The sequence below is a fragment of the Kwoniella shivajii genome, chromosome 9 (genome assembly GCF_035658355.1).
Source record: "Kwoniella shivajii chromosome 9, complete sequence".
Lineage (NCBI taxonomy): Eukaryota > Fungi > Basidiomycota > Tremellomycetes > Tremellales > Cryptococcaceae > Kwoniella > Kwoniella shivajii.
The window spans coordinates 361333-375730 of record NC_085916.1 but is presented as its reverse complement, the minus strand read 5'-3'; the positions used below and the strand labels follow the sequence as shown (position 1 = coordinate 375730).

At 43.1% G+C, this 14398-nt stretch overlaps 3 protein-coding genes across 3 annotated transcripts; 1 reads left to right on the top strand and 2 right to left on the bottom strand.

Annotated features, from left to right (window-relative positions):
• Nucleotides 1-114: 114 nt before the first annotated feature.
• IL334_006465 (uncharacterized protein) lies at nt 115-2451 on the bottom strand (the record flags this gene model as incomplete). The annotated part of the gene is made up of 7 exons (XM_062938167.1): nt 115-704; nt 819-901; nt 979-1070; nt 1142-1202; nt 1272-1668; nt 1725-1837; nt 1952-2451. 7 exons carry the CDS (start codon nt 2449-2451, stop codon nt 115-117), a joined length of 1836 nt encoding a protein of 611 aa, XP_062794218.1.
• Nucleotides 2452-3783: 1332 nt separating this feature from the next.
• Nucleotides 3784-10471, top strand: IL334_006464 (uncharacterized protein; the record flags this gene model as incomplete). The annotated part of the gene is made up of 24 exons (XM_062938166.1): nt 3784-4050; nt 4112-4841; nt 4924-5101; nt 5166-5222; nt 5289-5485; nt 5571-5841; nt 5904-5991; nt 6049-6070; nt 6135-6637; nt 6693-6721; nt 6793-6915; nt 7036-7070; nt 7124-7742; nt 7815-7893; nt 7965-8042; nt 8114-8212; nt 8300-8357; nt 8421-8509; nt 8565-8706; nt 8771-8842; nt 8923-9495; nt 9577-9901; nt 10000-10180; nt 10289-10471. The coding sequence occupies 24 exons, from the start codon at nt 3784-3786 to the stop codon at nt 10469-10471; spliced, it is 4998 nt and encodes a 1665-aa protein (XP_062794217.1).
• An 882-nt stretch (nt 10472-11353) lies between these two features.
• IL334_006463 (uncharacterized protein) lies at nt 11354-14223 on the bottom strand (the record flags this gene model as incomplete). Its single annotated transcript, XM_062938165.1, has 8 exons — nt 11354-11431; nt 11487-11780; nt 11836-12132; nt 12195-12743; nt 12810-13057; nt 13115-13239; nt 13291-13399; nt 13464-14223. The coding sequence occupies 8 exons, from the start codon at nt 14221-14223 to the stop codon at nt 11354-11356; spliced, it is 2460 nt and encodes an 819-aa protein (XP_062794216.1).
• Nucleotides 14224-14398: the final 175 nt, after the last annotated feature.

Genomic DNA, 14398 nt, shown 5'->3' with positions numbered 1-14398 from the left:
TTCTGGAGGATCCCGTAAATTCCGTAAATGATGAACAATTTAGCATTACCTTTCTATTTACAGTACAAATGAAACAAGATCTTTCAAAACCTATATACAAGGCAGACAACGCTGTTATTCCTGACGACGAGGTCCTTCCTCACTATTTGACCTATCTCTAGCCCAAGATGGATCATAACTAGGTGGGATGATTGTATGCTCTTCTGTCACCCGAGGCGGTAAAGGTACACTTCCAGCATCTCGTTCTTGTATGAGATTACTTCTTCTCCGTTCGTTCCTCCCATACCCATTTTGTGATATTCTATTTTTAGTCATCTCCGCTGTGTTACCTGGTAGCGATAATCTCCGGGAACCTGATTGTGTATTTTGATCTTCATCTTGTTCCAAATGAGCTTGATCAGGATTATGTAGTATCATTCCTGGTGATAAGCCGTTTTCTTGAGAAGCTTGTAATGAAGCATGTCTAGAGGATAATGGGGTGTAGAGGTTTCCGTATCCATCGGCGGAGTTAGGGATCGATAGTCGATTAGGATTCGGTGAATTCACAGCTCCCATACTTGAATGATAAGACGATCTCGAGTTTTGCGAATTGTTTGGATCGGGAGAATGACCGGAACTCGAGGCAAGTAAAGGTGTTATCGTTGAGTCTCTCTGTCCTGAGGGTGGTGAATGATCGTAAGGCGTATGACCTCCTGATGCTGCATCTAAAGTAGTAATTTCCCGATCAGCAATGAAAAATATAGGACGTAGAATCATCTCAACTCTTTGGTTCAGGGGTGAAAAAATTGGAAGTGGAATAGAGGGAAAATATTACTCACTGGCATAAGCGTCATGAGCGTCTTCTTCATTTCCGAGTCGGTATGGATCAACTTCGAATGGTTTGTCCTCGTAGATATTAGTTCTGCAGTACATTCAAAATTAAAAAAATCAATAGCAGTCCTGTATAACCACAAAACATTCTTGGCTCACAGAACGTACTGTTGATTCTGATGACGGTCGTTTTCCTTCTTCTTGAAGACGAAGAACCAAAGCAAAGTTGCTATAAGAGCAAGAGCAACGATGGCGCCGACCTAGCATGCTAGACGCGTTAGTTAGGAATTACACTTACGTCTCGAAAAGAGCTGCAGAAATTGATACGCACCACTCCGCCTGCTATGGCGGCGGAATTGCTATTACCCTTGTCGCTCCTGGTCGTATTACCGCTATTTAAGTTCTGAATATCAGTCCACATTTTTGGGACCCCCGAAGAGGATATTCAAAGTCTGACATACCCTTGAGCTTGCACGAAGACAACCTTTGAAATATCCCAATAGGATCTTGCATTACCGCTACCTTGATTTTCAACCGTAACAGTATATTGGGCCGATGATTCTAAATTTGCGTAAAATAAGACTTGATCTGTTGATATCCATGGACTAGTACCATACATGATTTGAGTAGAAGGTATACCACCTATAGTTGTAGAAGAAGTGATTGTATCCTTGGCATCACCAGACACAGCGATATTAGGTAGATTTGATGAAGTTAAACTGACAGAATAAGAATTATGATCGAAATTGACTGAACCATACAATAAGACGAATGATGTGTTGTTTGGTGGTTGAAATATCAATTTTGAACCGGGTGTATATGTATCTACCCTATTATAAGTTTGCTTCGATTGATTTCCTAAGAATATGTTGATCAGATTTCAATCTTGTTCTAGACATATAGCTACAACTTACCAGCACCACCAATCTCCGTTCCAGTTTCCCATTGTCCAGTAGATTGACTGAACATTCCATTTATCTGATTTTCACCGAATATCGCTTGAACAGTGGAATTCACCGGGACAGCTCTAAGTATATCATGGAAATCTGCATCAGCGCTCGGATCCTGTGATATAAGATTGGACCAAGTCTCTATCTTGGGGTTCAGAGCTGAGTCGATTGACTATTGAGTATTGACTCACCCAGTTTCTCCGATCCCAGTAGTGAACGTTATCCCTTTCAAACCTACCCCAGCATTACCAATCACTCTCAGACTGATTCTATGCCAACCCTGACTTAGACCATCTAACATCCAACCATCATCCACCTTTTTCGCTGTAGTATTGTCCACTTTGACTTCTGCGTCACTCTCATTTCCATCCGCATGTAGGTACAAAGCTGTACCCCACCATCCGAGACTTGCATTCGCTCCTATGTGAGTGGTATAGTGAGTGGAAACACCTTGACCTATAGTTTGATTTAGATAGCTTGACCACGATGAATCGCTGTACGTTACGTTCCAACTCTGATCCGGAGGTCCTGATCTACTGGGATAATAAGTGATTGTAGGAGACTGATCAGAAACTGAGATGTTGAAGGGTTGTTTCGCTGCTTGAACCGAAGTGATCATGACACCGAAAAGCGAGATCGTGAACAAGATGGATTGAGTGAGACGTGATGAGGGTGGTGTTGATCTCGGCATCTCGGTATTCGCTAATGATGAGGTTTTTGTCCTATTGCTGCAGAATCTTTTATGATAATCAAGGTCTAACCTCAGGTGTACTGGGAAGTCGAAAGATGGAAGAGGAGCGAAGAGATGTAGTATGCGGTCACTGCACCTCGTTAACGGTGAACAAGAAATAGGGAGAAGTCCAATGACAAAGGTGGAAGTATGGTATGATTCTAAGTGAACGATGATATCTCGATACGTGTTTCTATTATAATTGTCTAAGCGAAGTGATCAGAGTGAAAGGATCTGTATGATGGGCGCACTGGCCTGGAACTCACTGACTCGTCAATCTATGCTCCATGAGATCCAATAACGGTGATATGCCTGTGTATCCCTACCCTACCATATGTGCATCTCATACAACCTCCAGGGAGATGCATCCTTGCTTGTTCAATTCTTCACTTACTGATATGCATCCTATGCACACAGGTGAGAAAGCGGTGTTGCTGTGCGGTCATTCCGGCGTCGTAAAGCAATTTCACTCATAGCATTTTGAATGGTTTTGGCGCTATGAGGAACGGTGCCTTCAAACAAAGAGAGATCCCCACTTCGAAGTGTCATGATACTCGCCCGATGGAAGGTTTAGGGCCTTGACATGAGTATACAGTTTCAGATCAATCAAGAGTCCAGTAAGTGATATCGTGTTCGAGGTCAAGCATAAATGTGAGTTCCACCAATGATCTGTTATCGCACAGCTATCAAATCCGCAATTCCTCTTTGGTGTTATCACCGGTAACCAATTTGAATCATTTTACCGACCCAATATGGTGGGAGATGACCGATCGACGAGGACCATGTACCTCTTAAAGTTTCTCTCTCATCTGCAATCTCCAGGACACTCATGCCACCCATCAGTTACTTGGCTCAAACGTTTCCGAGTCGACCATCAGGTCCCTAGAAGTATCATAGCTCAACACACAGGACTGCTTTCTTTGTCATACCTGTCAAACCTGTCAATCCACCGTCTTCCCTTTCTCTCCTTTCATTCATCATGACGCGCATCATCAGTCCTTTGTTTTGGACTTCGCGACTTAGTTGACAAAGAAGAGAGCTCAAAAACTCTTTTGATTACATCTCCTTGTTCTCCCTGGTTATCATCCCCGCTCGATGAGTCATTTCAATGCATGAGTCGAAGTGTAGGTATAAGAACAGGTAATCTCTCGAATTCCTGCACTCGTTTCCCCCCAAATCAAACCAACATTACAATTACCTCTTCCAATCATACTGAAAGCCAATATAAGCTTGCATATCAGCTCTACAGATCTTCCTGCTCACCGATCATACTGAGTCTTGAATTATATCACAATGGGCTTAAGAAGCACCATCTCATGGTCAAAAGTGATCAACATTACCTGTATCATCAGTGTCCTCTTGACTGTACTGTCATCGTTTCTGATTCTTCTAGCATCTCGACTCAAACGAAGGACTCAAGGTAAAATCACCCTCACCGACCCAGTCGAGGACAAACAACCCACAAAGAAGGATGAATTGAAGAACCAACTCCTCAGTCAAGTTCCCATGCATACTCCTATTACTGGAGACCCGGTAGAGACCACAACATTTTGGAGAAAAGTGAGTACACGCGATACCCGAAAATAGACACACCGTCATGCTGACTACTTGGATGGGGCAGACAATCGTACCCCGATCTTTACTTCTCCTTGTCAGTCTTGGAACCATGGGACTACAAATCTATATTATGATGACACAACGTCCTTACCTGTCTAATGCGCTGATCCAAACCGCTTTTACAACTGAATCATTGACCCTCTTCTATCTACTTTGCCTTGCTCGCAAGTACACATTCACCAGGGATCTTGCTGTTCATCGAAGGTTATCTTATCATATTTGCGCCATTTCTCTCATCAATTCTATTCTTCTGTACTTCCGTACCTTGGGAAGTTATCTGTTCGAGTCATCAGGACAATTTGACCCACAGACAGATTATACATTATTTGCTTTATCATTTCTTCAATTTGTGATATCAGGTAATATACCTGTTAGTCCTTATTTATATGTGGATTTAACCAATATGTATTCTAAAGCGGTCACCAATTCGTTGAAAGAAGCTCCAACAATCGATGGGTTTCAACATCAAGGTGGAAATGTTGAAGAAGGACAATCAGCATCTATTTTTGGTCAAATAATGTTTTCTTATGTCTTCCCAATGATTATCAAGACTTCTAAGAAAGATCAAGTGGATATCACTGACTTGCCGGCTTGTGAAAAAGATCTGAGAACACAAAATATCTATCATCAAGTCATGATGTCCGATAATAATAACAGAGCTAAATGGAAAAATCATAAAACTTTATCATTGCTTTGGACAGTTTGGTGGCCTCAACGTACAACAGTTGTAAAGAGTAAGTTACTGCAATCAATGCAGATGGCTTTCTACCAAACCTATAACAAGTAAGCTTACTGATGATCGATGTCCCCTTACAGCCCTACTTTTGTCGATTGCTTTGTGCCCACTATGGTATATTCCCCACTTATGTCTCCAACAAATCTTAGCTATTCTCGATGATCCTAAATCCTCCAGACAGAGTGCAATAGCTTTTGCTGCTTTAGGGATCGTTACTTCCTTTGCCGCAAAATTAGCAATTATGCAACAATACAACCTGTAAGTAAACATATGGATGACATGAAGATCATTCACTGACACACTTGCTTGGTTGGAAAAACAGTCAAAATGCTTATGGAGGACCAAGAATCAACGCGCATACTTCTTTCCTAATGTTTCAGTAAGACTTCTCCGATCTGTGTATGTCCCGAGAGCAGAAGCAAGACTAACTTTCCCTCATTTACAGAAAAGTCCTCACTCGAAACTTATATGCCAGGGCTGAAAAAGGAGATGGTGAAAAAGCCGTTCAAACGAAAGCCGATATTCTCAATTTGATTTCGTCTGATGCCGTAAGTGTACAGAGAATAGGGTGGACAGGCAGCGAGCTTTTCAGAGCTCTCCTGGAGCTTCTCCTGGGCGGTGCATATATCTGGCTACTTCTCGGTGAGTAGCTCAAGCGGCTCTATCTATCTGTCCATTCCCTTCCATACAGCAACGTAAGAGACTGATGCGCGAGGGTGAAATATAGGACCATCTGGAATGTGGGGTTTTGCCACGTTGATATTCACTTGTCCACCGGCTTATTTCCTGACCAAGAAGGAATACGAAGTCTTCGAAAAACGTCTAGCAATAAGAGATGAACGAGTTGGTTTAATGCAAGAAGCCATTCAAGCTATTTTGATGATCAAAATGATGGCTACTGAGAAATTCTGGTTTAGGAGAATTAGTGAAGTTCGCAAAAGGGAATTCAAAAAATTAGTTTTAGCTCAAATGTTAGGTTATGCTTCATCGCTCTTATAGTAAGTATAAGCCTCTTCAAACGGTTCTTAGACCAGATCTAGAGCTGAGATCCATCAAATAGTTCTGCCGCACCGACGATCCTGGTTATCGTTTCTTTCGCTCATTATACATTGATTGCTAAGAAAGAACTCAGTGCTACCATTGCATTCGTATGTTACTCGTGCTTGAAATCTCGCATATCACTGACTAGCTCCCTGGACTCGTAGACGTCTATCGCTGTATTTGATGGTGAGTCCAATCTGACATAACTTTCCGATAGCTAGAAGCTGACAGGCTACCAAATGTACATCAGAATTGCGAGTCGCACTGTTCAATCTACCTGCAACAGTAGCCGAGATCCTGCAAGACGTCTTGGGAGCTAAGAGAATAGCTACATTCTTAGATTCCAATGATGTAGAATATCTTTCCGAGACGGCTCATCACAACGACACTCCCATCAATTCTGGCCCTCTTTTTGTTAAGGGTACAGTAGCTTGGGATATGCCCGAGAACGATTTAAAATCCAATTCGACTAACATGGTAAACTCAAACTCAATCAGCGGAACCTCAACTCCAAATGAGGGTAGCGTCGGATTTAGACTTCGAGAGGTTGATGTCCAATTCCCTCGTGGTCAGATTACACTGATAGCTGGGAAATTTGGTTCGGGCAAAACACTCTTACTTCTTGCTCTTTTAGGTGAAGCTAGATTGATAGAAGGTAAAATTTCCTATGCTGTATCACCTATAATGGATCCTACAGAGATCGACAAGAATGACTGGACATTACTTTCTGGTGCTGTTGCATATGTCCCTCAGGTGAATCTGACTTTCTGAACTTGTTGGTGGCACTGGAGCTGATGTGTATTGTCAGACTCCTTGGCTCTTGAGTCAGAGCATCCGGTAAGTTCTCTTGTCTTATTGCGCAAGATGGCAGGCTAGACTGTACTAGTATTGATGATATCGCATCACAGTGACAATATCCTTTTCGGTCTACCGCTTGATATGGATCGATATCGATCAGTATGCTTTGCTACAGGTCTTATGCCTGATCTCGAACTACTCGAAGATTCTGATCTTACCGAAATTGGCGAACGGTAAGCTGATAAGCTCTCCTTTCCAGTCTCTTTCCTTACTTCCCGCAGGCTCCACTTCATCTTCATTTGTCTTCTCGATACCAGCCTTGTATTGCGCTAATAACAGAGTATTTATCTCAGAGGAAAGATTTTGTCAGGTGGTCAGAAAGCCCGAGGTAAGCTGAGAATCATTGTATCATCGAAAAACTCGTCCTGATTGGGTGATCAGTCAGTTTGGCCCGAGCTATCTACTCGCGAGCATCGACCCTACTCCTCGACGACGTTATCTCTGCGGTTGATGCCCAAACATCCAAACATATCGTTCAACACTGTTTTAAATCTCCCTTGATGACCGGTCGAACGATTATCATTGCTTCTCACGCTATCGAGGCTCTGTCGCCATTAGCAGATCATACCGTTTATCTCGATGATGGTCGATGTACCTTCACCGGATCAGGGAGGCAGCTCCTCGACAGTGAATACATGTCCCACCTAAGGACTGAATCAAGATTGCCAAGTAGAGTTCCGTCCAGAATGCCAAGCTCAGTAGACCTGTCGGCGGATAAAACTCACTCATCGAACCTACGTGATGACTTGCACAAAGCTGAAGAAAAGAATGAAGTATCTGAAAAATCTATTGAGCAAGCTGAGAAATTTGAAATTAGAGAAGTTATCCCTAAAACACCTAGACAATTGATATTAGAAGAAGAACAGGGGTCTGGAACAGTTGATATTCAACATTGGAAAAACCTCTTAGCTCTAAATGGCAATTGCGTGTATTGGTTAGTACTTGTATTACTGATGTTGGCAAGTACGCTTTCACCTGTCGTCGAGAGGAAAGTACTGGCGTAAGTTCTTCTTTTGCTTTCACCCACGAATATGGATTCGAAGAAAGCTAATGAATTGTTGTGTTTGGGTAGACTATGGACTGGGACTGAGGGAAATGACGAAATCAGACAGAAGTACAGCGTCGTGTTCTGGGTCTCACTTTATGCCGGAGTAAGTTGAATCAATCCTATGCGCCATCATCTTTGCTTCCATACGAGTCTCTACTGAATGTATGAATTTAGCTGTCGCTTGGACGGACTATCATGGGCACCTTATTCAACTGTTTCCGCTTCCTTGGATGTGTTAGAGCAATGAGACTTGTGGGTAATCCCTGCTTCATGATATTGTTTCGTAATTTGTCTCTGACATCAGACTCTCAATGGTCATACAGATTCATGGTCAAATGCTCGAATCGATGTTAAGTTCTAAGATGATTTTCTTTACCAAAACTAGAGCTGGATCTATCGTGCAACGTTTTGGAAAAGACCTGGTCAGTTCTTTCTCCTATATCTATTCTATACAGCACCATATCATCCTTCATACTACAACAACGCTGACGCCCCAACATGGCTTTCAGAATGACGTTCTCGATTGTTCTGAAATTTTGGGAGAGTTTGCACAAGGAAGTATGAGTGGTGAGTTATAAAGCCGCTGTTTCCAACGAGGCTGACATGCCCATGTTCATGCTTGCATTGTAGTCGTCATTGCTTTAATCTCAGTATCCATTTATGGTGGTTGGGTATTTTGCTTGGTCACAATTCTGGTGGTAGTGGCTGCGTGGGGACCTGTGGGTATCGTCCAGCCAATAATCCTCCATCAAAGCTGAACTGACAACGGTGCAGTCCAAATATTATAGAGCTTCATCTCGCCAAATTCGAAGATTGCAAGCGGTCATTCCTGGACCTATCAATGCGATTTATGGCGAGACAGTGGCTGGTACTTCAGTCATCAGAGCCTTCGGCGCGCAATCGATTTTCATGGACGGTAAGTTTTTGGATCGTTGGAAGGCATGCAAAGGGGGAATTGACTGATTTGACACATATCACAGACTTGATGAGGTGGACCAACATGAAAATCACTGCTACATTCTGGACAGCCGCCGTTTCCCGTTGGTTATACTGTGAGTAGATATTTGATTAGAACCGATCCGAATCAATGTTGATGGGAAATATATTCTGTTATCCACTGCTATTTCAATAGTGAACATTCAAGTGTTCGATACCATAATCAAAATTACCGCTTTGACATTACTGTTAGCGCGATCATCTACGACTGGCGCCACAGCAGGTTTCGTGATGACTTTCGCAGCAACGATTTCCAGTAATTTGAATTGGATGTTAATCCAACTAAGAGATTTTGAATGGAAGGGAGTTAGTCTTGAAAGGACATCAGAATATCGGACGTTGGAAAGAGAAGATGGAAAATCATTAGATGCAAGTGATTCAAACACTGCGAAATGGGAAGCCGAACAAGACAAACAAAACAAACATAAACACCTATCTCTCCAAGAGAACGAAGATGAGGAGGATGATGAAGAGGTATTGGAGTTAGGTTTAGGTAAATGGCCTGAAAAGGGACAAGTAAACGTTTCGGATTTATGTGTTAGATATGGGCCTGATATGCCTGAAATACTACATGACGTTTCGTTCAGTATAGAAGGTGGTCAGAGAGTTGGTATAGTAGGTGCTACAGGTGGTGGTAAATCTACTTTAGCAAAAGCTTTCTTCTCTTTCGTTGATATCACTAAAGGCAAGATCGAGATCGACGGAAGAGGTGAGTGACTCACGCTGAGATACGGGTGATTTGAGATGATAAAAAAAAAGAGCTGACTTGTCTTTTGGACGATACACGTAGATATATCCCAAATTCCATTAGGCCGTGTTCGATCTAAATTGGGAATCATAGCACAAGATCCAATCCTTCTTTCTGGATCATTGCGTCTAAATCTTGATATCGAAGGGAAGTATTCTGATGAGCAACTATACGACGCTTTACATCAAGTTCAGCTTCTCAAGAGGACCGATCCTACTTTCACGTCTACTTCCTCGTCCATAGCTGAGATCAATGATAATATCACTACTTCTGACGATGTTGAAGATAGAGTCGGACAGAAAGAGCATGATCATCAAGAGAACATATTCAAAAATCTGGATTATGAAATCAAAGGTGGTGGTGAAAAGTGAGTTTACTTACATCTCGAGCGAAGCGCCAACCAGACGAATGGTATTACAAAAGGATTAAGCATCAAGCTGACTGACTCAACTTTCCAATGCGTAGCCTTTCAGCAGGACAAAAACAGTTGGTAGTCTTAGCAAGAGCTTTATTGAGGAAACATCGAGTGTTGATATTGGATGAAGCTACAGCTTCTATAGATTCAGCTACAGATGCAGAGATCAGTAGAGTCGTTCATGAAGAATTCAAGGATGCTACTGTATTGATTATCGCTCATCGATTAAGGGTGAGTGAAGATACATCTTTGACATTTATATATATACCTACCTATTTCCTTGACGAGACCATCCCCATGCTGATCCTCTGACCAATATTGTATACGTCATGTTACTAGACAATCATGCCATGTTCGAAAATCTTAGTTATGGATAAAGGCGAATTAGTACAACAAGGTTCACCAACTGAATTAATTCATCAACAAGGTAAATTCCAAAGTCTATGTATGGCAGCTGGCATGGAAGAATTTCAACATCTAGTCTCTTTGGCCGACAACCACTCAGCAGGCTATGCTGTTTGACCGTTTAACTTGTAAATGACTACCCTGTATAAGATTCATTAGTCAGAATTGTGTTTCGAATAGTATCGTTTTATCGTCTTTAAACATATTCCTATCCATTCAGCACGAAACAACAAACCCTTACAAAAAACTTCTTCAGCAACTGTAATGTATTTCAGCTTTCCGTGTCATAGTTTGAGTGTCTTACATGCATTTTATATCTGTCCATAATGCCATTGTTTCATTGGTCAGTGACCGCAATGACGAGCAGCAAGCTTTTCTTTTTGGTATTCTCGTCTACATGTGAATGAGCAGAGATTGCGTACACGTTAGGAGGCCGTCAATGAAAGAGCAAAAAGGCTTAAAACATCGAATCGAGGAAGAAGAAAAGGATGAAAATGTCAAGAGCGGAACGAGCCCAAAAAGTTCCAACATTTCGTGCCCTTTCTCAGAGATAGGGATCGGCCTATCAATCTGGAAAGTGCAGATGAACGGGTCAGAAGTGCCCTTCTTTTAATGTTCCGCGGGTAGATTCAAAAATCCTTTCGTCCTGGGAATTTATCCTTTCCTTCTTCATATCCATAAAACGATGGAAAGAAGAAGGGTTATATTGGATGGGACGAGAGGATCGATTGTATAAGCCATCAGAAGATGACTAGATACCCCGGGTATGGAGGAATAAAGGATTGAAATAAGGGTAGATAAGCAAAGGTGTGAAAAATGCAAGTATCGCAATTCGTCGAACGGTACAGTAAGACTTAACAGGGCAACTGTAGTATATCGAGGAGAGATGCCTAGACATCCTTCGAATTTGAGCGGTACTCGGTTGATCGATTGGTCAGTACTCTGACATGATACAACATTGTGCATATTCGTCAATATATCGTTTCGTTTGAAGTTTGTCTACCAGCGACTTCCTGGACCTTGTTGAAGCCATCCTACCAAATCAGGACTGATCAAGCCTGTCGACGCAATCATAACCTTTAATTCATCACATCAGCTCGAATCTCATCCACAGCGGAAGAACAAAACTTACCTTCGCAGCCATTTCCCTACCTCCCCCGTCCCATGCCTTACCTATCACAGGTCGCAATACTTCTCCCACGAGCCTAATGACTAATTCCCTCGTTTCTTGCGGTGCTTCCCTCCGCCATTGGGCCATATGTTTGATCAGCTTGATACGACGTGCTACGAATCTCTCCATCGCTGGTCGTGACGCAGGATCGAACCCTGGAGGAGGTATGGCGTTCGGTGCGGTGATCGATGCGATTGTCGATGAGAGATTTAAGAGGTGTTCGTGATATACACCCAACACAGCTTTGAGCAAAGCCTATATACAACGCATCAGCATAGCTAACAAAGGAGTGCAATGCAATGGGACTTACAGTGTACTTTCTGCTATCTTTCCCCATCATCTCTCTTACTACGTCTACTAAATCTACCGCCCTCCTTGTTTGTGCAGCCGAGTACGGATCGTACACTCCGGCCTCAAACGCTTTGGTGAGCAGAGGTACAACAGCTGATGATACCATCGACGCTACGAGATCTCCATCCGGGCCTAATGGTGGTTCATCGTCTAAATCCATATCATCTTCCTCCTGGTTTCCTGTGCTCGGTAAAGGGGGATGTGAGTAATGATGTAAAGAGTGCAGCCATGTGAATGAATCTAAGCTCTTGTTGCTCTGCGCCGTAAAATAGTCAGCTGATAGATCGGTACTAGGGAATATTTGACAGGTCAACTCACTCTTAGTGGTTCCCAGCCGACCATTTCGCCCCTTGCCCAAAACTCCCATGCCTGGACTAACGCCAATCCTCCGAAAGCATTCACGTATTCTTCTTCGTACTTCTTTCTCCATCCTCCGAAGCGCAGCGCGAGTCCTTTTTCGGGATCGCGGAAATCTTCAGCTTTCACATCGTCCAATAATGCGTGAACTCTTCTTTCGAGGTTGACCTGAGCAACGGAATAATCTTCTTGATCTCCTTCTGCTAAAGTTGAGTCTGTAGAAAATCCCTCTTCGTCCTTAACCGCCCTAGTAGACTTGGCTCCCCGTTTATTTCGTCTAGCCATTCGCTCGTCTCGACGAGTTCTGCGACGTACAGAACTTGGTCCAGCTTCAGATCCCACTGATCGTCCAAATTCATCTTTCTGATCTTCTTCTTCAAGTGGAGCAGCAACACCCAAAAACAAAGCGAGATCATCACTATCGTCAGCTGATCTCCGAGAATTGATCATGTCCGCACGTTCTTTGAAGTGACCCATGGAGTCAGATTCGATCTTCTCCAATTTTGGGAACTGATAGTGAGGCAAGCAGTCAGTATCAGTTGTCTGGTCTGTGAATAGTGACAGGACGAAACGTACTTTTTCTTCCAAAAATCCACCAAGCATTTCAACCCAATTCTTAAACTCCTCAACCCATTCTCTCTTCCCCTCAACTTTTTCGACCTCCTCCCTAAGTTCCCTTTCATCCTTTTCAAGAGAAGCTAGGTCTCTAGCGACATTCTCCACGTTCCGTTCATGCGTGGATTTGTTGAGTTCTAGGTCGGCTAGGGATTTCGCTAAGCGAGATTGAGCGGATGATATCGTCGGTATAGGTCGAGCCTTCGGTACTATCACATCACTCAGCGCATTCCAATGACTGAACTCGAAGATAAGACGATACGTACTTGGAGCTGCCTTGTATGCCCTCTTCACCAATTTTTGGGGTTTCTCATCTTCCCATCTGCCAGCTCTTTGGGCTTGAGCCCTCTCCCATTCTAGAGTCTCTTCATCGTCCTCATCTTCCGCTTCACTGCGCAGAAAAGTCAGCCAAACGTTGAATAGTAATAGATGTGACACTTACCGATCTGCTATCATTTCTCCTATCTCACCTTTCAGCCTCCTTGCGGCAGCTCGATTAGCATCTCGACCTAAAAACAGCTTATCTTTGGCTTCTGTATATTCGGCCATATCTGCGGGCGAAACAGTCTATCAGCTTCTCTATCGGACTTGGGCCCCTCAGACAGCTGAACTGACCTTCGTCTCCATCACCTTCTTCATCTTCCTCTCTCATTAATCTACTTTCGGGATGAGGACCAGCATCTCCATCATAAACAGCTAATTTACCTCCTCCAAGTGAAATATAGTCTTCGCCTATTCCACCATGTTTGGAGCTTTCTAAAGCAGCTTGACGTTTGGCTTTCGCAGCTGATATAGCGGCTGTATCCGGTATTCCAGCTGTTGTATCTTCTATAATCGTTGATGCGTATTTATCTCTAGCTACTTTACTGAGTCCATTCGAATCTACATCTTCTTCACCTTCATCTTCCACTTCTGTCGTCCGCGGTGCTCGTGTAGGAGTAGATGCTTTGAGCTGGGACAGATATTCTCGAGAATATATTCCATTAATACTATTTTGACTGGTGGAAGCAGGTGTACCAGATCCGGTTGAAGAAGGTGTATCAGGTAATTTGATTTGTTGAGACAACAAACTTTTCTTAGGCTTAAAAGGTGTGTTTCCTCCTTCACTACCTTCCTCTTCATCTGCTCCACCAAAACTCAATCTACTTTTTGGCTTGCCGCTTATACCGTCTTTCCTCTTATCTTTCTTCTGAGCTTTCTTCTTCGCCATTATACTACCGCTGGACTCATCCGGATCAACGTCCATACTGACGTCTCCATCTTCTGCGGTAACGCTGCTTTTCGCCAAAGGCGAGCCACCGGCGGTGGATGACTCAGGAAGGTCAGAGTCACGGGCCCGGAGAGATGGACGTGATTTCGCCCTTTTGATGAACATTTTGGGTTTGTGATGAATAAGATCATAAGAAAGATGAACATGCAGAAAACAATGAAGTTAGGTGGCAATTATGAAAAGGGCAACAGAATTAGGCGTCAGATGATCAGAGAGATTGGAGGCGCGCTGAAACTCACTTACTTCAAGCCTAAGCAGCGTAAATAGGCACCCTTTTTAC